Raw genomic sequence first — 27932 nt, forward strand, 5'->3', positions numbered from 1 at the left:
TGTTTTCTGCGCATGCTCTGTTCACAAGGAATTCTGGGGTGCGTCGGAAATTGCACACTTCTACCCTAATGAGTAGCAAAATGAGTGTGCAAGATTTTTTAGTGCGTCCGAAACATTATTACGTACTCAGTAGTATGTACTGTCCATACTCATTCTGGAGAAATGTATTAGTGTGGATTGATGGACACTAACTAAGCAGAAACTTCCCACAATGCAATGCAGCGGTGTTTTGTTGCTAAGTGATACGTATATGTCATAAGTATAATATTAAGTAAAATAATATTATTATATAATATTAATATTATAATATTCATATATAATATTATTATATAATGTCATCTTGTTTCGGCCAGAATAAAAGGGAAAGAGCGGAGCTGCTGCTGCTGTTACCATGGTAACTGCTGCTACTGCTGCTGTGACACATCACTTCCTCCCAACGGCAGGAAGTGACGTGTGCGCTCTGAGTAGTACGTCTGAATTAATACATACTACTGATATTTACTCAAAAGTGTGCCGAACTTAAGTATACTTTTTAGTATATACTGTATAGTATGGCATTTCAGATGCACCCTTGGTCTTTTGAGTCCAGGAAGTTCTTCTAAACACGGAGAAACCAAGACCAGGAGGAGACTAATCACTTCATAAATGTAATGAAGGATATGAACATTTCTGCATTTGTAGACGGTAGAAAGTACCGGGATAGAAGATTTACAAGAAGGTGAGAGAAAAGTTGCGCAAAGCAGCATTTTGTTGAATTTGGATACAGGAAGAAGAAGCAGAAATGACGGGAATTGCGTCATGATGTTCTCCGTGCGTCGCTGGTTTGATTCAGATATCCCGAATGATTAATTACCATGTAAACGGAATATTCCCAATGTTTCAGTAACCGGAATATTAGCAATAACCCGAATTTCGACTGCATGTAAACATAGTCCATGACTTACTGTGATGTTGTTATTTAACTCTTTGAGCAAGAGACTTTCCTCTAACTCTGCAACTTTGCTCAGAAGAGCTCCCAGAATAATCTGAGCTCTCCAGAGCGTTGGGCCGGAGCTGCATGTGTCGACGGAGATAAAGAAGGCAACAATTAACACTTTTTAATCAGCAGATTCGCTGTTTATTATATTTTGTGTATTTTACAGCCGTCGCTATCACATTCCAAACAATGCAACCACGATGAATGAGAAACGTCCTCGTCGGTATCAGTGCAGCCCACACAGGCCGGGTTCAAATGTGCAGCAGAAAGGTTGTGGAGAGTCCACTAATTAAAACAAACTAAATCACAACGGCTGTGACCAAATGTGGAACGCTATTTGACCGAGCAAAGAAGTCAGTAAATAAGACTTATCAAAAGCCTGAAGCTCTTTGCTTTTCTAAAACACAGCACACACTTAACTTGTCAAATGGTTCAAAGTCTCATTTAAAGACAAATCTACAAATGAATTTATTTTTTAGTATTTTAACTGGCCAACTTCACTGTTTTTAAAATATACCAATGCAAAATGTATTGCCAGCAGCACATAGGGAAAAGAAGGAGGTTGTATTCCATCAACCTTTCTCTGACTTTTTAATTTCTTTTTTTTTTTTCATTCAAATTTTTATTTGAAACAAAGAGGATACATGTTATACAATATTGCACGCTTACATCATGTCCCTGTTTTTGATATAAATAAAAGTCAAATAAAAATAAAAAGAAGACAACTCATTCATAATATAAAAGGGAAGGGGAAAAAAAAAGTTAAAATTAAAAAATTAAAAAATTAAAATAAAATTGAAATAATAATAAAAAAGAAAAAAAAAACTATTTCTCACACCTCTTTACCTGCTCTTTTCCTAGTATCATAGCAATGAAAATGCAGAGGGAAAAGGGAAAAAAAAGGGAAGGGGGACTAGCTACAAACATGTTCACCTGAAACAATATAATACTTGAAATTGAGTCAAAATATTAAAAACAACAGTAGAGTAGCTCAAGAACTCTACTAAAGATTACTTAAAGTCCAATCTAAAGGAGGATACATATTCAGTCCAAGACTTCCAGCAGTCTTCAAACTTTTCCTGTTCAAGTATAAGTACAAATGTCAGTTTTTCAGACAAAAATATATATTGGATAACATTGATCTTCAACGGTGGGAGTTTCAGGTTGCAACCACTTTCTCGTGAGAGCACTTTTTAATTTCTTAGGAACTGAAATTGCTAAATATTACCTTTACGGGAGAAATTGTTTCCATTCTTGCTGAAACTAAAAATCCTCCCCCTGATGCTCGTCCATATGATGACCTTTACATTTCCTACGAGTCTCAGAAATGCTCTCGGTGACGCAGCCCGATCTAAGTTGTACAGGATGAGGCGTCTCTCGTCCCGCTGAGATTTCCGGGAACCCCCCAGGAAAGGGATGGTGTCCTCACGGGAGCATATGCCGCTCCAAACTTTGAATCTCTCCCCAGACTGCCAAGAGACGCTGCAGTCGTCACCAGCGACCGCCTGGACGCTCCGTCTCATCTCTGGCACAGAGATCCCAACATATGTCTATCCTAAAAACTGAAACATGGTGTGATGGACTTGTTATTTCCATTTTAGTTATCCATCTTACTTAAAACAATATCTGATTCCATATACATCCTCATATTCTCTTAGAAAACCCTTCTTTTTCGTTCCTTTAACCTTTAAAGAAAGTGTAAAGCCCCATCAGACTGGAACAACTTACCCATTAATATAACTTAATTCATTACACCTCTTTAAAAACTCACTATATTCCAACCTCAATAAACCATATACAGGACTGTCTCAGAAAATTTGAATATTTTGATTTTCTGTAATGCAATTACAAAAACAAAAATACATACATTCTGGATTCATTACAAATCAACTGAAATATTGCAAACTTTTATTATTTTAATATTGCTGATCATGGCTTACAGCTTAAGAAAACTCAAATATCCTATCTCAAAAGATTAGAATATTCTGGGAATCTTACTCTTAAACTGTAAACCATAATCAGCAATATTAAAATAATAAAAGGCTTGCAATATTTCAGTTGATTTGTAATGAATCCAGAATGTATGACATTTTTGTTTTTTTTAATTGCATTACAGAAAATAAAGAACTTTATCACAATATTCTAATTTTCTGAGACAGTCCTGTGTATATAGAGGTATATTCGACATTTCTCCACAACAGATTGAGCCATTCGACCAGAGAGTGAATATCTTCCAAAGTAACGCCTCGGTTCTCCACCAGAAGTTTGGTACTAATCGATCCGTCATTGTTGCCTGGAAATATTAAACCATTGCTCTTGTATACAATGCTCTTTGTATACAATTCATCAACTTTTGTCCTCTTGAGTCTGACTGGCATCTAATAAGCAGACCTTTATCAGAATGATCTAACAAATTAAATATTAACAAGTGTTTTCCTTTTAGAAAGCTTGTCAACCTTTTTTGAAAATTAGTTTTGTAGTTTAAAAAAGATTCAGGGAAATGTACAGTATACTTCATACATTTATCAAGAGAAAATAAATGTGTGAGTCTGAATTTAAAGTTACAGGATTACATATCATATTTAAAATGAAGGCATATAATGTATAATATCACTAACAAATCACTCTTTAACAGTGTTATAGGCATATATGTGTGTTAAAGTAAAAATGATTGCTTAGCCCTTGTGCTGTCTTCAGGTCAAGGAGGGAGGGAGGGAGGGAGGGAGGGAGGGAGGGAGGAAGGAAGGAAGGAAGGAAGGAAGGAAGGAAGGAAGGAAGGAAGGAAGGAAGGAAGGAAGGAAGGAAGGAAGGAAGGAAGGAAGGAAGGAAGGAAGGAAGGAAGGAAGGAAGGAAGGAAGGAAGGAAGGAAGGAAGGAAGGAAGGAAGGAAGGAAGGAAGGGAGGGAGGGAGGGAGGGAGGGAGGGAGGGAGGGAGGGAGGGAGGGAGGGAGAGAACAAGGAAAGAAGGGAAAAAAGAGGAAAGGAAGAAGGAAAGAGAGCAGGAGGAAAGAAGGAAGGAAGGGAAAAAAGAAGGAAGGAAGGAAGGAACGTAGAAAACAAAGGAAGGAAGGAAGGGAGAAAAAGGTAGGGAAGAAGGAAGGGGAGAGCAGGAGGAAGGAAGGAAGGAAGGAAGGAAGGAAGGAAGGAAGGAAGGAAGGAAGGAAGGAAGGGAGAAAACAAGGAAAGAAGGAAGGAAGGGAGAAAAGAGGAAGGGGAAAGGGAAGGAGAGAGCAGAAGGAAGGAAGGAAGGAAGGAAGGAAGGAAGGAAGGAAGGAAGGAAGGAAGGAAGGAAGGAAGGAAGGAAGGAAGGAAGGAAGGAAGGAAGGAAGGAAGGAAGGAAGGAAGGAAGGAAGGAAGGAAGGAAGGAAGGAAGGAAGGAAGGAGAATTAGGTCATTTTGACATAAAGACGGTACAAGGGTCAAAGTGAAATTCCATAGTAGCTATTTCTTCCAAAACCGGCGTTTAACAACAATTTTGCAGAATTTGCAACTTATTTTGTTGTCATTTTAGGTCCCGTGCTCGTGTCAGAGTTCAGCCAACATTTGCTTTTTACTCAGCAGTAATGTTCACTCACCCTCTGATTGTCTCAGACTCTTGTTTTATCCGTCAAATCTCCCACTAAACCCAAACATCAACTACTCAGAAACAAGAGGAGGGGAAGAACTGTTCCTGCTGAATGAGGGTACAGGTTTCCAGTAAAACTACAAATGCTATTGTGGTTTGTCTTCATGGACTTCAAAGTAGTGTATCAATGAAAAACAACTGCAGATTATTTGTCATAAAAGTTGTGAATCAGTCAGAAAACGAACTCTCCTTCCCCATGTTTCTACATGTTTGGCCTATTTCTCCACTTTCATGCTAAAACCCCTGCAGGTAGATGCAGACAAAGCAACAGGTGTTCATATTCGGTTGTTTTCTTTGACATTTTCTCTTTATATTTTGTGCTTTTTTGAGCTTTTTTGAGTTTGACATGCTGACTCAGAAATCAGCTCGGGGTGATTCTTCCCCTTTCATGGTTTTTCTCTTCAAGCCAACATGTAATTTTAGCTGTAAATGGGTTTTAACAAAGTGAAAGAGGGTGACACAAAAGAACACCCAGTGCACTTTCAACATGTTCAATTGCACGTTGCGGCCAAGTCAAGCTGAATACCTTTTAGAAAATAATGCTGACCAACGAAACTTGGTGACTATAGAGAGCTGAACATTGGATAGTATTGTTGTTGAAAGCTCTGATAAGTTACAAAACTTAAAATTTTTCTGTGAAACTGGCTACTAAAAAAACAAAAGAAAGAAAAAAGCTCCCCAGTGTTTTTCGGTGTGGTTTTGACCAACGTTACATGTTCACGCACGTTAACTATGACTCAGCTACATATCCTGGTTAACTTTCCTTATTATGATCAATTATTTTACCAACGTTGATTTAACGCTTGTGCTGTAAGGAAGGAAGGAAGGAAGGAAGGAAGGAAGGAAGGAAGGAAGGAAGGAAGGAAGGAAGGAAGGAAGGAAGGAAGGAAGGAAGGAAGGAAGGAAGGAAGGAAGGAAGGAAGGAAGGAAGGAAGGAAGGAAGGAAGGAAGGGAGGGAGGGAGGGAGGGAGGGAGGGAGGGAGGGAGGGAGGGAGGGAGGGAGGGAGGGAGGAAGGAAGGAAGGAAGGAAGGAAGGAAGGGACAAAGGAAGGAAGGGACAAAAGAAGGGAAAAAAGAAGGAAGGAAGGGTGGAAAGAAGGGAGGAAAGAAGGAAGGAAGGGAGGGAGGAAGGAAATAAGGAAGGGAGGAAGGGAGGGAGGAAATAAGGAAGGAAGGAAGGAAAGAAGGGAGAAAGGAAGGAAGGAAGGGAGGGAGGGAAGAAGGAAGGAAGGGAGAAAAGAAGGAAGGAAGGAAGGGAGGAAAGAAGAAAGGAAGGGAGGGAGGAAGGAAAGAAGGAAGGAAGGGAAGGAGGGAAGGAAGGAAGGGAGGGAGGGAGGGAGGGAGGGAGGGAGGAAATAAGGAAGGAAGGAAGGAAAGAAGGCAGGAAGGAAGGAAGGAAGGAAGGAAAGGAGAAAACAAGGAAAGAATGTAGGTCATTTTGACCCAAAGACAGCACAAGGGTTAACGCTTGTGCTGTCTTTACTGCAGAACATTGACATCTGTGACTGAAAAACCTCTCAGTGCTGGCAGGACCTCCATATTTCACATATTTCAGAGTGATGGGTGAACAGAAGGGAAGATGACTGGACAAGAGAGGGATGAAAGGTTTCAGAGCGTGTGGTATCAGTAGGGCGTTTCTGTCTGGGGATAAATCAGTGGCGTTCCTTCTCTCATAAAACGCCAGATCACCACAGGAGGGACGCCTGGCCATTCCCCCTCTTCCTCCCTTCCTCTCTCATCTTCCTCTCACTTCTTAGGCACTTGACATTATGAGGACGGTTACACAGAAATACAAGGTTTGAAGGCGGCAAAGTGGGAGTTAATCCATTGACTCTTGGAGTGTGTATTGTGTCTCGCAGGCAAACTTGTTAGGGTTTCCTGCAACGAAGGCAACATGCGCAAAGACAACCAAAAGTTGCTCTTGTGCAAAGCTCGATCCTTGTAGCACCCTATAATGTAATAATTTCCTGAAAATGTAATAAAATTTGCACTTAACTCAATCGAAAATGTAATAAAATCCAATAATGTAATAACTTGACCAATAATGTAATAAAATATCCTGACTGATATTGTAATAACATTTTTACCGATGTAATGTAATACCTTATTACATTATTGGGAATTTATTACATTTTCAGGTGGGTCTTTTTTTTTTTTTTTTCCCAAAACTGATAATGTAATACTTGACAAATAATGTAATATATATGTTCATTTTCAGTCCAGAGTTCTACATTTTGGGTTTTAAGTATCTAAGAATGTTATATTCACTGGATTTGAAACAACTGAATGACTATTGGGTTAAATTGCAGACTTTGAGTAGCATGTAATAAATTCCCAATAACATAATAAGGTATTACATGTACATTATTGGTAAAAATGTTATTACAATATCCATCAGGATATTTTATTACATTATTGGGTTTTATTACATTTTCGATTGAGTTAAAGGAGCTGTATGTAAGAGCAATAATAAAACGAATCATAAAATGACCCCGATATGTCAACAGACATTTAAAAATCATGTTCATTTCAAATACTTATGTCACTGACAACAGCACTCAAGCCAGGATATTCCAGTTTAAAAAGAGGAGTTGCAGCCCTCAACTGATGTTTATGTTGTCATTTTTTGTTTTGGCCTGAAGCTCCACCCTCCACCTATCTCCCAATCACCAAGTCAGTATTGTTTCTGAAGCTCCACCCTCCACCTATCTCCCAATCACCAGGTCAGTATTGTTTCTGAAGCTCCACCCTCCACCTATCTCCCAATCACCAAGTCAGTATTGTTTCTGAAGCTCCACCCTGCACCTATCTCCCAATCACCAAGTCAGTATTGTTTCTGAAGCTCCACCCTCCACCTATCTCCCAATCACCAAGTCAGTATTGTTTCTGAAGCTCCACCCTCCACCTATCTCCCAATCACCAAGTCAGTATTGTTTCTGAAGCTCCACCCTCCACCTATCTCCCAATCACCAGGTCAGTATTGTTTCTGAAGCTCCACCCTCCACCTATCTCCCAATCACCAAGTCAGTATTGTTTCTGAAGCTCCACCCTGCACCTATCTCCCAATCACCAAGTCAGTATTGTTTCTGAAGCTCCACCCTCCACCTATCTCCCAATCACCAAGTCAGTATTGTTTCTGAAGCTCCACCCTCCACCTATCTCCCAATCACCAAGTCAGTATTGTTTCTGAAGCTCCACCCTCCACCTATCTCCCAATCACCAAGTCAGTATTGTTTCTGAAGCTCCACCCTCCACCTATCTCCCAATCACCAAGTCAGTATTGTTTCTGAAGCTCCACCCTCCACCTATCTCCCAATCACCAAGTCAGTATTGTTTCTGAAGCTCCACCCTCCACCTATCTCCCAATCACCAAGTCAGTATTGTTTCTGAAGCTCCACCCTCCACCTATCTCCCAATCACCAGGTCAGTATTGTTTCTGAAGCTCCACCCTCCACCTATCTCCCAATCACCAAGTCAGTATTGTTTCGGCATCCGGGTTGCCAGCTCGGCTGTAATTATCGCAGCCATGGCAGCCTACGTTCCTGCTGCATTCTGCAGCCTACCTGGCAACCTCTGGTCGGGGGGAGGAGGGGGAGGGTACACGCCGCTCAACAGTATTTTGAAAGTGACTGCAGTACCAGTTTTGGCCATTTCTTACAGACGGCTCCTTTAAGTGCAAATTTTATTACATTTTCAGGCGTTTTCAGGAAATTATTACATTATAGGATGCTACAATCCTTGCCAGAGCACGGCAGAGCACCTGGCTTTGTTCAGCACGCCCAAAGCTGCTGATGCCGGACGTTGGGTCTGCTGACATTTGTGGGTGACATTTATTACATCACACAGCAATTCATAGTGATCGTCCTTCATCCAAAGCACAATAGTTTGTATATCTTGGGCTGACTGACCCTGTCATCGATTTGCAAGCCATTGTTGTAGATAGACACTTCCTCATAACAAAAAAAAAATCCCAACAGCTGACCCTGCAGCTTTGCTTTTCATCCTAAAAACTGTGCATTAAAGTGTCTCTCCCTGTTAGTAAAAGCTTACAAAGACCTATTACTGGCAAGTGTGGCTCTTGTCAGGATAACTGGGTGCTGAGAAACACGACAATCCCTACAAATTTCAAAGGACATTTGGAAGATCATTGGGGGTTTGGGTGGCGGCAGCAGCCAAAGAAGAGGATCAGACCTCTCTCTCCCCAGCTACAAACTCCCGCTCCACCAAGAGGACACCTGGCCACTCAAGAAATATAATCTTACCAGCATGTCCTAGGTCTGTCTTGAGACCTTCTTATGGTTTGAGATGCCTGAAACAACTTCCCTGCAGAGGCAAACGGGAGGCCATCCATCCATCCATCCATCCATTGTCGGCCGGTTATCCATTCCCGGGTCGCGGGGGCAGCAGCCTCAGCAGGGATGCCCAGACTTCCTTCACCCCAGACACTTCCTGTCCGAGGCGTTCCCAGGCCAGCCGAGAGACATAGTCTCTCCAGCGTGTCCTGGGTCTTCCCCCGGGGTCTCCTCCCTAGGGAGGTGTTCCAGGAGGATCCGGTACAGATGCCCAAGCCACCTCAGCTGACTCCTCTCAATGTGAAGGAGCAGCGGCTCGACTCCGAGCTCTTCCCGGGTGACCGAACTCCTCACCCTATCTCTAAGGGAGCGTCCAGCCGCCCTGCGGAGGAAACTCATCTCTAAGGGAGGAAACTCATCTCTAAGGGAGCGTCCAGCCACCCTGCGGAGGAAACTCATCTCTAAGGGAGGAAACTCATCTCTAAGGGAGCGTCCAGCCACCCTGCGGAGGAAACTCATCTCGGCCGCTTGTATCCGCCATCTCGTGCTTTCGGTCACTACCCAAAGTCCATGACCATAGGTGAGGGCAGGTGCGTAGATTGACCGGTAAATCGAGAGCTTCGCCTTTCGACTCAGCTCCTTCTTCACCACGACGGTCCGGTACATCGACCGCATAACTGCAGACGCTGCACCGATCCGTCTGTCAATCTCCCGCTCCAACGTTCCCTCAATCGTGAACAAGATCCCGAGATACTTGAACTCCTCCACCTGAGGCAGGACTTCTCCACCCACCCGGAGAAGGCACGCCACCCTAACGGGAGGCATTTGGAAAAATCTCAGTTGGCTCTTCTCAGGGTAATGGATGAGCCACTCTTCTCTGAGTCTATCCCAGATGACTGGACTACCCCATATCTCCCCATATCTCTGACGGATAGTCCAGCCGCCCTTGAGAGGAAACTTGTATCAGTCGATTTCTTTTGGTAACTAACCACATTTGATCATAGATGAGAGAAGTAAAAAAGATAGACTGGAAAACTGAGAGTCTTTTTGAGTGATTTTGGCTCAACTCTCTCCTCACGATAACAGAGCATCACAGAATCCGCACCCCTGCAGATGTCTGCCTGTCAATCTCCCACTTGAGGCACTACCTCACTCCAACACAGTAGGAGAAGAAGAAGAAGAACCACAAAGAACTAACCGGAAGAACACCAACGTAAAAGTGTCTAATTATAGCGCCATCTAGCATCGCGGAGTCGAATGCACCTCACTCAATTATCGATTGTCTTCTTCTTGCGCATGTATACTTGGATTTCTCGGAAACTCCAGTTTAATACTTGCAGCTTATAATTAGATTTTGCCAATAGCTTGATTTAGACGTGCATGTAACCGCACTAACTGATATGCTCATTGGAGTGGACAGCAGAGTACAAGTCGCTGTAGATTAAAGGGATGCATATATGTGAACCATTTACTGTAATTACCACTAATGGCCTGCCACATCGAATGGTTGTCCCTTTTAATTTACATTTGTTGCCACTATTGCTGCACGGCAAGATGAGCCATGTTTCGGTTTTATTTCAGTCAATTTCAATCCCTTCACAGCCGCGTATCACTGGCCCCGATCTCAGCATTGGCACATGAAGGCTGTTGTGTCACATTTCTGTCCTGGACAGATTTGATCAGGTTTATTTCTCTGCTTTGCCTTCGTCCCTTTCCAGCTGCAGAACCAGAGATGCCTATCGGTAGGGATGGGAATTGAGAACCGGTTCTTGTGCAGAACCGGTTCTCAGTGTTTTCAATTCCTTGGAATTGTTTGAACATTTTGAAAACGATTCCCTTTTCAATTCCCGTGAGCACGAATGACGTCGTCATGCATGTAGGTAATAAACATGGCTCTCAAGCTCGAAAGTCTGGTTATATTTCAGTAAAAAAGACGACAACAGGGCAACTTTCCATACTTGCCAAGTGGATATTTCGTCAAAGGGTTAGGGATGCAGATTTGCAAAATACTCAGTTTGACTGGATTTGACTTTATATTGGCTGACATGGTTTTATTTTTGATTTTTGCTCAGTTCACGTCATTCTCCTTTTAAAAAGGAGAATTTTAATTTCTATTACAAAAATGTTGGACATTCTCGTGGAATTGCCACAGAATATTTAAGTTAATACTAGGGCTGTGCGATTAATCGATTTTAAATCTAAATCGGATTTATTATTCAAGACGATGTTAAAAAAAGGAAAATCGGAAAATCGATTTTCCTTTTTTGCAGCTGGCTGCATTACAGACAGAGCTCATCTAGTCATCTTTGTTTGGTCAAGAAAATTGTAAATGTTGTCACTTTACTAAACTCAAGGAGGATTTACAGTATCTTTCAATTGCACTTCATTCCCTATAGGGAAATTTGTTTGCTATTTTTCTTTAAAAATAAAGATAAAATATTTGAAACAATTTATTCCATTGTCTTTTCTAGTTTTAGAGAAAAAAATCGGGATTTTATTTTTGTCCAAAATCGCCCAGCCCTAGTTAATACTATTTAAATGTTATATGGGTGATGTTTGGTGAACTTTTATCGTCCTTTTTTTCCAAATGAGAATCAATAAGGGAATTGATAAAGAACCGAATCGTTAAGCAGAAACGAAAATGGAATTGGAATCGTAAAAATCTTATCAATTCCCATCCCTACCTATCAGCGTTCTTTTGGAGTGCGGTGATTCACAAAGACAAATAGAGCGGCTCAAAAAACCTGCTGTTAATCTGTTCCAAAACAACACGCTGTGTTTAGAGCCAATTGAAAATAATGAAAATAAAACAAAAAGTCAACAACACAAAGTCAAACCGCAGCTTGTGGATGAACGGTGTTCCCCGCCAGGCCTGTTGGACTGTGATCTGTGGGCTGTCCGCCGCGGTGGGTCCCAGCTGGGTGTGTTTTGTTCAGGATGAAGGTCGGCACCTGCCGGTCTCTGCAGGACGACCGGGTCAGTTCCCTGCAGGAGCTGCCGGGGGTTGAGCGGACGAGTTCAAGCTCGGGATTTGGTTTGAGACAGAAAATGTGGACGATTTAATGAGGATGACACAACTAGAAAGCAATAACCAGAGTATTCTTTTTTTCTTTTTTTACCCACTTTCAACTTTTACCCGAGAGCAGATCGCATTGTCCTTGGTTGTGATTTCAGAACGAGTGTATTTAAAATGCATAGAAATCTCAGCTGGTTAATGGTAAGGGAAAGATTAGTTTATTCGTTATTAATATGTGGTGATTTACAGAGCTGTGTATGAATGGAACTTACTTCCCAAACTTTATACTTTATGTAGTATATATTATCTGTTGAGAGGGATAGTTAAAATTGTGTAATATATGTTATATATTTATAGGGATATCTATCTAGTTTATATAGTGTATATTTATTTATATAGATTAATATAATAGTTGTATTTTCTAGATATTGATATAATATTTATGTAATATTTATATTGTCTATATAATTATATGGATAATTATGTAATAATAGGCATGTTTACGTAGTATTTATGTAGATTATATTTATATGGATATTGTGTAGATATAATAATAGCAATAATGTAAATCCATAGAGTTATAAAGGGGTAGGAAATAGGAAAAAGTGTAGACTTCTTCCTACTCCTTTTTTTCGAACATATGTGAATATGAAGATGTAAATGTTTATCTTTTTTATTATTATTTTTACTTTCATTTTATATACATGTTCGAAATAAAAATGAATTTATTCATTCATTCCAAACACTTTGAGCGAACTACTAGCATAAAATAATTCAAATTATTAGTAAAGAAACCTCTCTTAAATAAATGCATATAAAACTTATTTAATTATTATTAAATGGTTATTGGTTTATTAAAAATGGTCATGGGTTCAAGTTATGATAAGTGATCATAACTTAAACGCATTGTCAATGACTATACATTGTTTGAATTGGTTGATTCTATTTAAAGAAGGTATGATTTTGTATTGTAATGCATTACATCTAAATGTTTAACGGAATGACTGTAACCTTAGTGTGAGTGTCAAAAGGAGCACTGGTCTTATTTGAGAGAAATCTAGAATACATTTTGTAGTAGAATTTCCTTTTCATTCTCCTTTTTCTTTTTTATGTTTCTTTTCTTTTTCTTTACTACCTCTTTAGGTTTGCTTTTAATTTGTGTCATGTATTGTATATTATGTGTCGGACCCCAGGAAGAATAGCTGCAGTTTTGCTGCAGCTAATGGGGATCCAAATAAAACTATAAACCATAAATAACCCGAGCTTTTCACCCAGCTCAGTTATTTAGAATAACTCAAGACAGAAGACCTTGAATTAACGTAAAGTTATCATGAATTTACCTCCTGGTCTCCTGTTGCTCCTGACCAGGAAGCCAGAACCCCACGAGCAGGTAAAATATTAATCTGGGTCGTTGTGATTAATACAAAACGATATTCAGCTTTATTTATATTTGAGTATGAAGTACATGGTTGTTTCCCTTCTGCCCAGCTGAAAAACATACAGAAAATGAAGCAGCTTGAGGATTTCAAATCTCTCTGCTGCTTTAAAAGCTCACCGATCAGAGATTCATAACCTTGAACAGTTTGTGAGATGAATTTAAATCATTTTTAAGGGCCAGAAGGTCTCAGGAAAAAAACATGCCTGTTAATTCAACTCAACTCTAAGTTCCACTTTTAAGTTTTGCAAGTTTTCCTAAATTTAACTAGATTAAATCTGAATTATTCCCCTGCTGTGATTATTTTGCATAGTATTAAATATGCAATATGCATTTTGTTATTAGATAGATAGATAGATAGATAGATAGATAGATAGATAGATAGATAGATAGATAGATAGATAGATAGATAGATAGATAGATAGATAGATAGATAGATAGATAGATAGATAGATAGATAGATAGATAGATAGATAGATAGATAGATAGATAGATAGATCGATCGATCGATCGATCGATCGATCTTTATTGTCATTATAACTTATGAACGAAATTAAAAGTGTTCTCCAGTCGGCGCATCATATATAAAAAAATAAAATAACTGAAAAATAATCCAATAAAATTTCATTTAAAACAGGGGTTCTTAACCTTTCTGACCTTGGGGCCCAATTTTTTCAGTACAGAGTGGCCCGGGGCCCATTAAATATAAACACTGTATAGCAGGGGTATTCAACTTTAAGAGGTCCATTTAGAGAAAATTTACTCAAGCGAAGGTCCAGAACATCATAATATATATATATATATATATATATATATATATATATATATATATATATATATATATATATATATATATATATATATATATATATATATATATATATATAATGTGTGTGTGTATATATTCAAGTAGCCTCATAGTTGTATCAACATCTGCATCTGACTGTTATATTAAAAAAAGTACATATTTGCCAGTTAACATGTTTAACTTGAATTAAACATATTTTTTTCTCTTAAAAATAAAGTAGATTTTATTTTATTTTTCAAATGCTATCTTATTTTATTTCTCTACCAGCAGTTTGAATTTCCCCTTTTCTTTGTTAATTGTCTCAACACATTTTTATACTAAATTAATATAAACACATCTTAACAATTTAAGGTTCAGGTTCAGGTTCTCATAGCCTACACATGTGAATGTGCTCATTGATGAGCCTGAAACGATATTTAGTTTTAATTATGTTCACTGTGGAGAAAGCTGCTTCACAGCTGTATCTGGACCCAAACATGGGTGTTTTAAGATGCTCAGCTTATTTTCTGTGACTTCAGTTCAGACCTGAGTGGATATGTTTGATGAAAAACTTTGTGTTTTGTTTCAGTGGCGTTTCACTTTCGCACTTTGAACGCCACGGTCTCTGAACGTATGAGACACTGGTTTTGTCCCAGTGGGAAGACTGAACAGGATGAATTTGTCCATTCCGGGTTGCATATTTAAAAATACAGCGAGGACAAAACTTAGTTTGATTTTACTTTAAGTTATTTACATTAATACGTTGTCAGGACTCAGTGTGTCGGGTTTCATCCGAGCCTGATCAGCTGCGACGGGCACAGCCCGCACCGCAGCTCTCTGGTCGCGCTGCAGCAGTTACTTTCCGATGCTTTTTCGAAAGCCCGAACAGCCCACACATCTACCATCCTTCAGCAGTAACGACGGAGCCCACCGCCCGAGCGGCAGCCTCAGCCGACCTCCCCGGCCGCGGGGACGCGTCAGGGTAAATGATCACGACGCGCTCGCTCGCTCGCTCGCTCGCTCTGGGCACAGACCCAAGTAATCGATCCCTAATCCTGGCGGATCTAAACCTACTCTGTGCAAAATGAAGGATTTTCTCCGTAAAGACACACCATTTCTCTTACTATTACACGTACAGCTAGCTGAGTGTCTTCTTCTCCTCATTTGGTTGGGAGTTGCTATGCAGTCCCGCGGCCCTCACGGCCCACACGTACAAAACTGAATTTTTTTTGGCGGCCCACTAGATGGCGCTCGCGGCCCAAGTGTGGGCCGCGGCCCTATGGTTAAGAATCACTGATTTAAAATATAAATATATATATATATATATATATATATATATCCTCCCAGATGGCAGCAGTTCAAACAGTGACTACGTTTACATGCAGTCAAAATTCGGGTTATTGCTAATATTCCGGTTACTGAAACATTGGGAATATTCATTTACATGGTAATTAATCATTCGGGATATCTGGATCAAACCAGCGACGCACGGAGAACATCATGACGCAATTACCGTCATTTCCGCTTCTTCTTCCTGTATCCAAATTCAAAACAAATGCTGCTTCGCGCAACTTTTCTCTCTCCTTCTTGTAAATCTTCTATCCCGGTACTTTCTACCGTCTACAAATGCAGAAATGTTCATATCCTTCATTACATTCATGAAGTGATTAGTCTCCTCCTGGTCTTGGTTTCTCCGTGTTTATAAGAACTTCCTGGACTCAAAAGACCAGGATTCCTTGCGAACAGAACATGTGCAGAAAACAAATTCATGTTCCGTTTGATGGGGATATTCCGTTTGGCGTTTACATGACCCAATATTCAGGTTTTAAAAGGAGTAACCCAGGGCTCATATTCAGGTTTTTAAAAACCCGAATATGAGCAAATTCGGGTTATTCAAAGGGGTTATTGGTGTTTACGTGGCCGTGCAAATTCGGTTTATTGCCAATATTCGGGTTTTAAAAAGGTTATTGATGCATGGAAACGCAGTCAGCGAGTGTCCGGGGTGTGAAGAGTCTTTTATTATATTTTGGGCCTTTTTCTGGCAACGGGAGGTGGAGGTTTTCCAGTGTGGAGAGAGGGCAGCCCATGATCTTCTGGGCGGTGGTGACGACCCTATGGAGGTCTTTCCTTTCCTCTCTTTTTCTCTATTAACCATTCGTCTTCCTTTGGTGTTGACGTCATTTTTGCAGAACCGAAGGTGGTTTCAGGAAAAAAGTCTTTGTTTCTGACCCTCAGCCGTCAAATCCACCTTTTTATTCGGTGACTTGAGGAATAAAACAGCAGATCTGATCACAAAGAAACTGTCTTTGCAGCAGGAGAGCTGATCTGATCTTGCAGGCTGAAGGTTAGACAGGGATGTTTTTCCCGCTCTCGTGTGCCGAGCCCCTCAGGCGGGTCAGCTGACCTGGAGCAAACCCTGAAGCACAAAACATGAAACCTCGCTGGACTCGTGGCCGGGAGGAATTACTGTAGGAAGATGCAGGAAAGGTCATCTGTGTTGCTGTCATTTCTACTCAAGTTAACTTAACTCAAGTTGGCTGTATTGATAAACCACTCAAGCTCGATCTTCCAGGTTGGAGGGAGAATGTTATCAGCATTATTGAACTCAGAAACACGCTGGTCAAAAGGCTTCAAGTCATTTCATGTATTGATCCGTGCCGTACTCAAGAGTTGCCTCTCTGTGTATTACAGAGAATGTTATTTTGTTCCGTGAAACAATCCTGGTGAACATTTAAAAGCTCTCAAGTATTTAACACTACAGTTTGATCCATTTCATTTAAGTCGAGCTTTAATTATATAGCTCCAAATTAAGAAAAAATCTAAACAGTAATGGTTCAACTCATTCCAAATGAGTCCAATTAATTCAGTCAATAAAAGAAGATGAATTATTGCATACTTCCCATCAGGGATGGGCAGTATGGACTAAAAAATGTATCACGATAATTTCTGGCATTTATCCCGATAACGATAAAAATGACGATAAAAAAAATACCAATTCAACTCAACCTTTGTAACTATAAATCTATCACGACATTCAGTCTTTGGAGCCAAAACACTGCTCTAAAAGATACTAAATGCTACTAAACTACACCCATTAAATCGAATTAATAAAAACCAATTAAATGAGTGTCACCTGTACTGCAAAACTGGAATGACTCAGATCTGCCATGTTTGTTACACAAACACGTATCAACGGGAATTTATCTTTCTTTCTTTCTTTCTTTCTTTCTTTCTTTCTTTCTTTCTTTCTTTCTTTCTTTCTTTCTTTCTTTCTTTCTTTCTTTCTTTCTTTCTTTCTTTCTTTCTTTCTTTCTTTCTTTCTTTCTTTCTTTCTTTCTTTCTTTCTTTCTTTCTTTCTTTCTTTCTTCACGTACGTTGTGCGTGGATTTAACGCAGAACCATAAATCATGGCTTACAGCTTGAGAAAACTCAAATATCCTATCTCAAAAAATTAGAATATTCTGGGAATCTTAATCTTAAACTGTAAGCCATAATCAGTTAAATTAAATAATAAAAGGCTTGCAATATTTCAGTTGATTTGTAATGAATCCAGAATGTATGACATTTTAGTTTTTTTAATTGCTTTACAGAAAATAAAGAACTTCATCACAATATTCTAATTTTCTGAGACAGTCCTGTATGTCCAACATAACTGGTTTTGGGTGTTTCCGCATCCTTCTTCCTGCATATCTCATTGACTACATGAACCACATGGATCTATGACTCTTAACTCGGTTGGTGAGAGATTATCGTTTGATCCTTCCGGTCTACAGAATGTTCACTTTTAAGACTGCTGAGATGAAGTCAAGGATGTTGTGTCGGGTGAGTGGTGATCTCAAAGCCGCTCCCCAGGTCACTGCTAGGGCGCTGATCTGGATGAACATTAAGAGGAGACACTGATGGATAAAAATGAGCAACTGATGCCTTTTTTTTCTTGCAGAACATATATTTTTTGCATGGATGCTTCCAGGAGTAGAGGGTCCTCCAGCCATGACAAGCATTTCATTTCCTTTTTGGAAATCATTGGTAAAATAAAAACAATTGGCATCAGAATACATCTACGACGATGTTGGGAGATGTCCAGAGATGTGTTGATTCTCAAAAGTTTGCCAATGTTACCCGAGAGTTTTGGCGATTTACATCACTGTGACAAACGTGCAGAGCTGGTAGAGTAGCCAAAAATTGTACTCAAGTAAAAGTACTGTTACTTCAGAATAATATGACTCAAGTTGAAGTAAAAAGTAGTCATCCAAATAATTACTTGAGTAAAAGTAAAAAAGTACTTGGTGAAAAAACTACTCAAGTACTGAGTAACTGTTGAGTAACTGATTTATTTTTTTAACACAACCATTCAAACAGACAAAAATACAAAATAATCATCTTCAGGCAAATTAAATCAATAAAATAATAAAATAAATTAAAAAGAATGAAAAATAAAAAATAGCTTAAATTAAAATAAGCTTAAAGTAAATTCAAGTACTTTAATAAATAATGAAATAAATAAAATAATAACAGAATAAAAAAATAAATTAAGCACAAGTAGCACAAAATGTCAAGCCTTTGTACTTTTCTTTTTTAACCAGGCAGAACTAGAACAAACCCATGAACTCATAGAAACTCTGTGTGTGTTTGAGTCTGTGTAAATGTGACAAAACATGCAAAAACAAACATTTTTCCCAAAGAATCACCCAGTGATGTCATGAGATTGACGCGTACGCGGATAAAAGGGATAAAAGAAAAGTAACAGCTCAACGTAGCCTAATGTAGCGGAGTAAGAGGAACAGTTTCTTCTTCACAAATCTACTCAAGTAAAAGTAAAAAGTATAGTGATTCAAAACTACTCCTAAAAGTACAAAATTTCCCAAAACTTACTCAAGTAAATGTAACAGAGTAAAAGTAACTCGTTAACTTACTACCCAACTCTGCAAACGTGTTACTGTGCGTGGTCAGTCTGCAATGTGTCAGCTTGTTCTCTAATGGAATAAAGAGCAAGAGGATAGAAATACAAGTGTTTTATTCCATTTTCTTCCATATAAATGGCAAAAAATCAGCTGCTGAGTCAACGAGTTTCTTTGCAAGATGAACATTTTAATAAACACCATCTGGCTGAGCAGACGAGGTTTCCTGCCTCAAATATGCAGCACAACCTTCCGAGAAAAGAGACACGATGTTAATCAAGACACGATGTTAATCAAGGCAGTGCAGAAAAAAGAATTAGAGGGAAAGGTAAAATAAATAAAAGTGAGGGGAATTGAGGAACAAAAAGAAGAGGGGATAAAGAAATGAAGCGAGAAAAGGAAGATGCAAGCAGATGGCGAGACTGAGAACAAGTGCAGGTTGAAAGCATATGCATGTAGGATAGCCAGCGCTATGAATACTCATGTATATTTAAATAAAAAGTTTTGAACAACTTCTGATGGATTAGTTTATTTTGCACATAAAACAGAACAGTAAAAAACAAAGGTCAAATGAAGCATTATGCAGGAGAGGTGGAAGCCAAAAAGGCTTATGAAAATGCCTCCCCTTTATAAAACAAACGCAAAATCAAAAACACAATATAGAAATAGATAATATAAAACAGAAAAAGATCATTTAACATGAAAAAGAAAAACACTATTCAATTATTGAAAAATGGAAAAAATGAAGAAGATGTAGGATAATTGCATGAAAAAAATACAATTTAACAACTCCAGGTGTGTTTCTGATCTTAACTAAAAAATGATTTTTTTCAAGTGTTTTTTGAACAATGCCAGTGAAGATATTGATTTTTGTGATGTAGGTAAATTGTTCCATAGATGGTCCTCTGTATTTTAAAGTGAGTTGATTTGTGTGATTACAAATCCAGTAATCAGAAACATTGAGTTTTTACTGTTAGTAAACGGCTCTGTGTTTAGCGTTTGTCACACGAGGTGCAGGACGTTCTGTGTAATCAGTACTCAGGTTGTAAAACAAAATCAGGGGGGATGGTGGATTTTATCATATGGGGACAGATAATTTGTGCTGATTACAAATAATATAATATATTACAAATAATAGCAGTGACCAAAACACCTGCAGAAATACTGCAGGAATGACATAGCAGCAGTTAAATGCAGCCTTCTGTAAGCTTTAAATATCCACTGGGCTTACATCAAATACATCAAAACACAACAATAAAAAACACTTTTCTGAACTTATCAATATGACTCTGTCCTTCACAGGATAAGTAACATGGATCACTGCAAAAACTCTAAATCTTAACAAGAATATTTGTCTTATTTCTAGTTAAAATGTCTCATTTTAGTAAAAGAAATGTCATTACACTTAAAACAAGACTCATCACTGGAAAAAACAACAATTTTCACCTGTTTCAAGTAGATTTTCACTTGAAATAAGTAGAAAAATCTGCCAATGGAACAAGATTTTTTTGCTTGTAATGAGAAGATAGATCTTGTTCCACTGGCAGATTTTTCTACTTATTTCAAGTGAAAATTTAATTGAAACAGGTGAAAATTGACAAATAAGTTATTTTTCTGGTGATGACTCTAAATGTTGAAATAGCAGTAAAACCACATTCATGGATTAAATGACATACGGGATGGAAAGGGGGGATGGTAGTTTTACGGGGGGGGGGGGGGGGGGTGATTTGGACCGTTTCTATTTCAGGGGAGATGCCATCCCCCCTCATCCCCCCTCAACTCCAGTACTGTGTGTAATGCTCAACTCTATTAAACACAATGGTTCCCATAGCCGCTAATTTAGCCAATCACCTGCAGTGCAGCCACAAACTAAACATTCAGGTTATTTGGTGACTTGATTCATACATTTAAGAATAGCTTCCTGGAACTGAAACGCCCTGTTGTGCTAGAGTAAGACATATGGTTGATGTAGGCGTTCGTGCGGCTTTGGTTGCTGAATGTGAATGAGCTATCATGCTGCTGCTTCAAGGATTTGCAGGCGACGTCTCAGACTTGGCAGCGGGTGGTGGGCAGGTTCACTCTGGCACTTAGGAGCAAGAATGTACGACGGAGTATTAGGGCTAAACTAAGACAAAAGAAAAATTTAAATTACGAGAATAAAGTCATAATAATATGAGAATAAAGTCGTAAAATTACGAGAATAAAGTAATAATGTTACGAGAATAAAGTCATAATAATATGAGAATAAAATCGTAAAATTATGAGAATAAAGTCATAATATTACGAGAATAAAGTCGTAATATTACGAGAATAAAGTCGTAATATTTTGAGAATAAAGTCGTAATATTTTGAGAATAAAGTCGTAATATTTTGAGAATAAAGTCGTAAAATTACGAGAATAAAGTCATAATATTACGAGAATAAAGTCGTAATATTCTGAGAATAAAGTCGTAATATTAAATATATTATAAATATATAAATCTAACTTCATAAGATATTCCTCATTTTAACACAGGGAGAAGATGCTCTTCCTGTTAGAGTTCTCATATATTATATTCTCATAAATTATGACTTTATTCTCGTAATGTTACGACTTTATTCTCATAATATTACGACTTTATTCTCATAAATTACGACTTTATTCTCGTAATATTACGACTTTATTCTTGTAATATTACGACTTTATTCTTGTAATATTACGACTTTATTCCCGTAATATTACGACTTTATTCTCAATAATATTACGACTTTATTCTCGTAATGTTACGACTTTATTCTCATAATATTACAACTTTATTCTCGTAATGTTACGACTTTATTCTCATAATATAACGACTTTATTCTCGTAATACTACGACTTTATTCTCATAATATAACGACTTTATTCTCGTAATACTACAACTTTATTCTCATAATATTACGACTTTAGTCTCATAAATTACGACTTTATTCTAGTAATAATACGACTTTATTCTCATAATATTACGACTTTATTCTCATAAATTACGACTTTATTCCCTTAATGTTATGACTTTATTCTCATAATATTACGACTTTATTCTCATAATATTACGACTTTATTCTCGCAACATTATGACTTTATTTTCGTAATTTTATGACTTTATTATCGTAATTTCAAATTATTTTTTTTTGTCTTTTTTTGTCTTAGTTTGGCCCTAATACTCGTCGTAAGAATGTTCCCACTCAGAGTTTGCACGTTTGCACGTTTTCTCCACGTTGGCATGGGTTTTCTCCAGGTACTCAAGCTTTCTGCCACAGTTCAAAAACATGCACCATTGGTATTTGAATTCAGCATAAGTGTATGATTGCACATCGTTGTCTCTCCAGATGAGAGCTGGTATAGACCCCAATCCCATTTATATAAAACAAACAATAAATAAATAAATGATTAAGGTCATGTTTTTAGCTTGGCATTTGTCTTACGTCTCTGGCAACAGTTAAAAAGTCTCATCAGTGTTGAGTATTTCTAATTTCTTTGGTTTGTTTTGGTGTCTTGACAAGCCCTGATCTGTTATTGAACTGGACTTTCTGGATTTTGCCTCATGTTTACAGCAGTTTCCCCAACAACTCCTGCAGCGCTGCTCTTCCTCCTGTTAACAGATGTTCCTACTAAGTGCACCGTGTCGTCCCTGACGGCCATTTAGATGCATTTCAAAGACTTAAGATAAGATCCAGTCTCATTGTTTTTGGGATTTTCTTACGACTGCATTTTACGCCATGGAAAACTATTCAAAAGTTCTCCAAAATCCAAACTATTACCTTTCTTCTTTCATTAAAACAGTCACCGTTTTTCCTCAGAAACAGGGATGAATCAAGGTTAAACGGGATCTTTCACAGGCAGACAGGCCGACAGGAAGCGTGACGGGTGAGCGGCGCCGCCGCCGCCTGGACGTCTCGGTCGGTTTGTCAGCTCTGGCTGTAAAGAAAAAGCCATCAAAATGTCCCGCCGTGATGGATGAATTCAGATGAAGCAAAGAAAATGTATTTTTCTCTCTTCTTATCTCTCTCTGTTCTTCTTTCTGATAAAGTTTAATTCAATCTATTGAAAAACGTGTGACAACCAGTTTATACAGTCAAGTCAGAACAAGACTGATGTTAAAGCTTTCAGCGACTCCGGGCTCATAATTAATAACTGCCAGCATCTCTAAGGGATTTCAAAGGTTGTGTGATGGATTACTTGATGTGTGATCATTAATTAATATTTCTTCACCCTGGGAATGGGGTTAAGGGGGGTTTAGCTTTTTAAACTTTGGATTGGATCATTACCTAGAGCCACCTTCAGCCCTCATGAGGATATTTGCTTTCACAAGAGAACAATCGCTCATGCAGCCACTCAGTTACATCTGGACTTTATTCGTCCATAACCTTTCGTACTTCAGCATCAACATCAGACAGAATTAACCATTTTCATCATTATTCAAACCTTTTTCCTCCTCCCTTAGGTGGCGATGAAGACAAAGACTTCGACATCCAGAGGAACTCGGGAACCATCACGATCGCCCGCCAGCTCGACGCCGCTCGACACTCCAACTACAACCTGACGGTGCAGGTTACCGACGGCAACCACAGCGCCACCACACAGGTTAGAGACAAACCTCTCACGCTAACTGCACGTTTAAAGGAAAAGTAATGCGTGCAAGTGAACAAGTGAAGAGCTTTCCTTATACCGTATTTTCCGCACTATAAGGCGCACCTAAAAGCCTTCAATTTTTTCAAAAGCTGACCATGCGCCTTATAATCCGGTGCACCTTATATATGGATCAATATTGAGCCGTCTCGCAACCATAGACATATATACGTAGACGCCTCATGACATGCTTGAACGTAATCCAGTGTGGCCGCCATATTGGATGGGTTTCTTCACTCCAGGCTAAATTAACTACACTGGAGTTACAGAGTTACAGTTACAGCCAGCACACACAAGAAGCTGCAAAACACTTCTTTTTCAAGGGTTTTAGCTCCCCAGCCCCAGTTCAAGCCTAACAGGGTAGTATAAGACCCTGGAATGACCTGGATTTAATTATTTATTTAAAAAAAAATGTTATAGATATATTTATTGAGGGCAATAAGAGAAAAAAAAAAAGGGTTGTCGACCCTTGGCCTAATGCAGTGTCTCCCAACCTGGGGTCCGGGCCCCCCCTGGGGGGGGTGCCAGAGACGCGAAACTTTGAATGAGTCATTCATAAGACATTGTTAGGAATAATTTATGAATGTCTTGAATATTTTTTGTGTTTTTTATACACTGGTGACAAACACAGGAATTATTTAATTCTTTATTATTATATCATTACTCAACATTTAATTTACTCCGACAGGTTGTTAATGGAAAAATTAAAAAAAAAATTGGTCTCATATTAAAAGAGACATTTTTCAGAAATATTTTTGTCCTTTTATGTCCTTTTGTGCGTATTTTATACATTGGTGACATTGGAGAAAAACAAAGTCATATGTATAGAGCAGGGGTCACCAATCCTGGTCTTCGAGGGCCGGTGTCCCTGCAGGTTTTAGATGTTTCCCTGCTTCATTGCACCATGATACAGGTAACTGTGTCATTAACAGAATTGTGCAGCCCTGGATGACAAGCTGATGACGATGATTAATTAGAATCAGGTTTGTTAAAGGAGGGAAACATCTAAAACTTGCAGGACACCGGCCCTCGAGGACCAAGATTGGTGACCCCTGGTATAGAGAGTAAACCAAAGAGAAATGTATCAAAAAAACATCATTAATGTTAATTTTTTCAATTAAAGACTATTTTGGTGCTAGTACCTATGGGTCGGGGGGCCTGGCTGGTCTTAGACCCAAGTAGAGGGGTGACAAGGAAAAAAGGTTGGGAACCACTGGTCTAATGGATGCATAACGTAACCCCAGCCTCTACTGTAGCGCCTTATAATGCGGTGCGTCTTATATATGGAAAAAGATTTAAAATACGTCATTCATTGAAGGCCTTATAGTGCGGAAAATACAGTAAATGGAAAGCAACTGTCTAATGATCCAACATTAACAATTAACTGTGGGCTGAGACACAACTTTGGTAGAAAAAACCTCCTTTGGCCCAGCTGGGATTAGGGATCCTGAACTAATACTGGGCCGTACTGTATTCACACCAAACACATGTGGAACCCTGTTTATTTATGCAGCAAGAGCTGGATACGTGTAGAATGACCAGCTCTGCCTTATTTAACCCTTGTGCTGTCTTCGGGTCAAGGAAGGAGGAAGGGAAGAAGGGAGGAAAGAAGGAAGGAACGGAGGAAAGAAGGAAGGAACGGAGGAAAGAAGGAAGGAAGGAAGAAAAGAAGGGAGAAAAGAAGGAAGGAAAAAAAAAGAAGGAAGGGAGGAAGGAAGGGAAAAAAGAATGAAGGAAGGAAAGGAGAAAACAAGGAAAGAATGTACGAGGGAAGAAAAGAAGGGAGGAAGGGAGGAAAAAAAGAAGGAAAGGAGTAAAGAAGGAAGGAAGGATGAAAAGAGGAAGGGAAGAAGGAAGAGAGCAGGAGGAAAGAAGGAACAGGAGAATTAGGTAATTTTGACCCAAAGAAAGTACAAGGGTTAAACAGAAAATGAGAATAACAGTTTCATCTACGAGCCTTTTTTCTGTCTGAAGCTACAGTTAGCTGTTATTTCTGATGTGAACCTGAAATGAGACAAACAAAGAGACAAACATCTACTTCTTGTTAAATAAAACAAACCACACAGCAAATACAAATACAACATCTTTAAACCACAAGTTGATTCACTCTCTGGTGGAGAATCTGTTTCCAGTCTTGCAGGCAGCCGTCAATCTTGTCCTGCAAACAAAACTACTTCCCCAACTGTCTGTTGTTTGTGCCGTTCACGTTCTTCTTTCTTCTCCTCCGACTCCAGGCCTACATCCGCGTGCTGGACATGAACGAGCATCGGCCCGTCTTCCTGAAACCGCTGTACGAGGTGAGAGCTCCATTTCACTTAAGTGCAGAATTAAGGGTAGAACAGACGACTTATTGCAGCACGAACGAACAGAAGTGTCTTCACAGGTAATTACGGGTATGTCGAGATGCAACCAGGTGTGAAAAGTAGCTGTGTTTTGTCAACAGTCCGTAATCGCAAGTTCTTGAGCTCATTTTTTGAAGTGTTTTAACAGCCGGTCCTGTTTCCACCTTTTACAAACAATATTAGAGACAGTAAAAACTAGGGATATCTAAGATTAGTGAGGTGATTTCAAAAAAAGTACGCTACTTGCATTGCCATTGTTCTTTTGTGTGGAGATGTGACTACTTTTTTGTTTGCAGTTTCACAACAAAAGCACAGATTATTTTAGATTTACATGAAAACACGTGAACGCTTTACAATTTTCTGGTTGGAACACTGCAAAAACTCAAAATCTTACCAGGAATATTTGTCTTATTTCTAGTTAAAATGTCTCATTTTTAGTCAAAAAATCTCATTACACTTAAAACAAGAGTGTTATTTGACAATTTTCACCTGTTTCAAGTAAATTTTCACTTGAAAGCCAGTGGGACAAGATTTATCTTCTCATTATAAGCAAAAAAATCTTGTTCCACTGGCAGATTTTTCTACTTATTTTTAGTGAAAATCTACTTGAAACAGGTGAAAATTGTTGTTTTTTCCAGTGATGAGTCTTGTTTTAAGTGTAATGAGATTTTTTTGACTAAACATGAGACATTTTAACTAGGAATAAGACAAATATTCTTGTTAAGATTTGGAGTTTTTGCAGTGAAGTGTTGAAGTGAAGTTATTGTGAACAGAGACTGAGACTGACAACAGTATTTGGAAGAGACTTCCAACTTTCATTTGTGTAGTTTTTGTGGTTATAAAACTTTTGACAGTCTTTTCTTGGGTTGAACTGCAAATGCAATCCTTCTGTGTGCTCAAATATCATTTGTTACTTCAAGAAAATGATCTTAACTTAATTTTAACTCGGTACAACCCATCTATTTTTCTTTTTTTTGACCCTACAAAAATCTGTAAATGTTCTGTCTCTACTTGGCCACTTGGACCAGCACTCTCCGGTCCCAGGGGAGTTTCCTTTAATCACCTTTAAGGAAGTCTTCTCTGTTAGTACAACAGATTAGTGAAACGATACTTCACTTTGGTAAAGAAGCATGAAATTTGGCACAGATACTCTCCAAGGTCTACTCTTTAGGAAAGTAGAGAGTAACATTTTCATACATCCATATTCTCGTAACAACAATCAATCTTACAAAATTCTCACTTTTCCGGGTATATACAAGTTTCTATATGCTGTATCTCAAGAACTGTATTGGATACAGACATGTACTTGGTAGCGAAATGTCCACAATACCCCACTTTATATTCGACTTATATAATTTTAGGGGGCTTAAAATCAAGGCATTTCGAGTTATAAAGGAAAAAGCACGTTTTTGGGCGGACATCCTAGATTTTGGGGCCACCATCTTGGAATTTTGAGTGGCACGCACCTTTTTTCCTAAAGAGTAGACCTTGGAGAGTATCTGCAGAGGTGTCAAAAGTATTCACATTCATTACTCAGGTAGAAGTATAGATACTAGAGTTTAAAAATACTCCTGTAGAAGTTGAAGTATCAACTCAAGTTTTTTACTCAAGTAAAAGTATAAAAGTACTGGTTTCAAAACTACTTAAAGTATAAAAGTAAAAGTAATGTAAGGGGGAAAAAGCCATTAAGGACAAAAGCCATTGAAAATGAATGCATCTTAGTATAATGCAAATATATTAAAGAAGCATATATGTGTACTATTGAGCATTAACATGTGTTTCAGAGAGCAGGAGATATGATGACTAGTTACCTATAAGTATTGTAATGGTGCAAAAAGTCAAACTTCATGTTCATGTTATCATTTATCCTAACCTTTATTGGAATGTACATCCAAGTTTAGTTGCAGGAATCTG

At 38.6% G+C, this 27932-nt stretch overlaps 1 protein-coding gene across 1 annotated transcript in view; it reads left to right on the forward strand.

Annotated features, from left to right (window-relative positions):
• fat2 (FAT atypical cadherin 2) overlaps positions 1-27932 on the forward strand; it is a 228217-nt gene that overhangs the window by 79318 nt on the left and 120967 nt on the right. Inside the window, 2 exon segments of the mRNA XM_061726486.1 lie at positions 23492-23631; positions 25911-25995. Of these exon segments, the coding sequence (XP_061582470.1) occupies positions 23492-23631; positions 25911-25995 (225 nt within the window).

Source organism: Cololabis saira, chromosome 7, assembly GCF_033807715.1.
Source record: "Cololabis saira isolate AMF1-May2022 chromosome 7, fColSai1.1, whole genome shotgun sequence".
Lineage (NCBI taxonomy): Eukaryota > Metazoa > Chordata > Actinopteri > Beloniformes > Belonidae > Cololabis > Cololabis saira.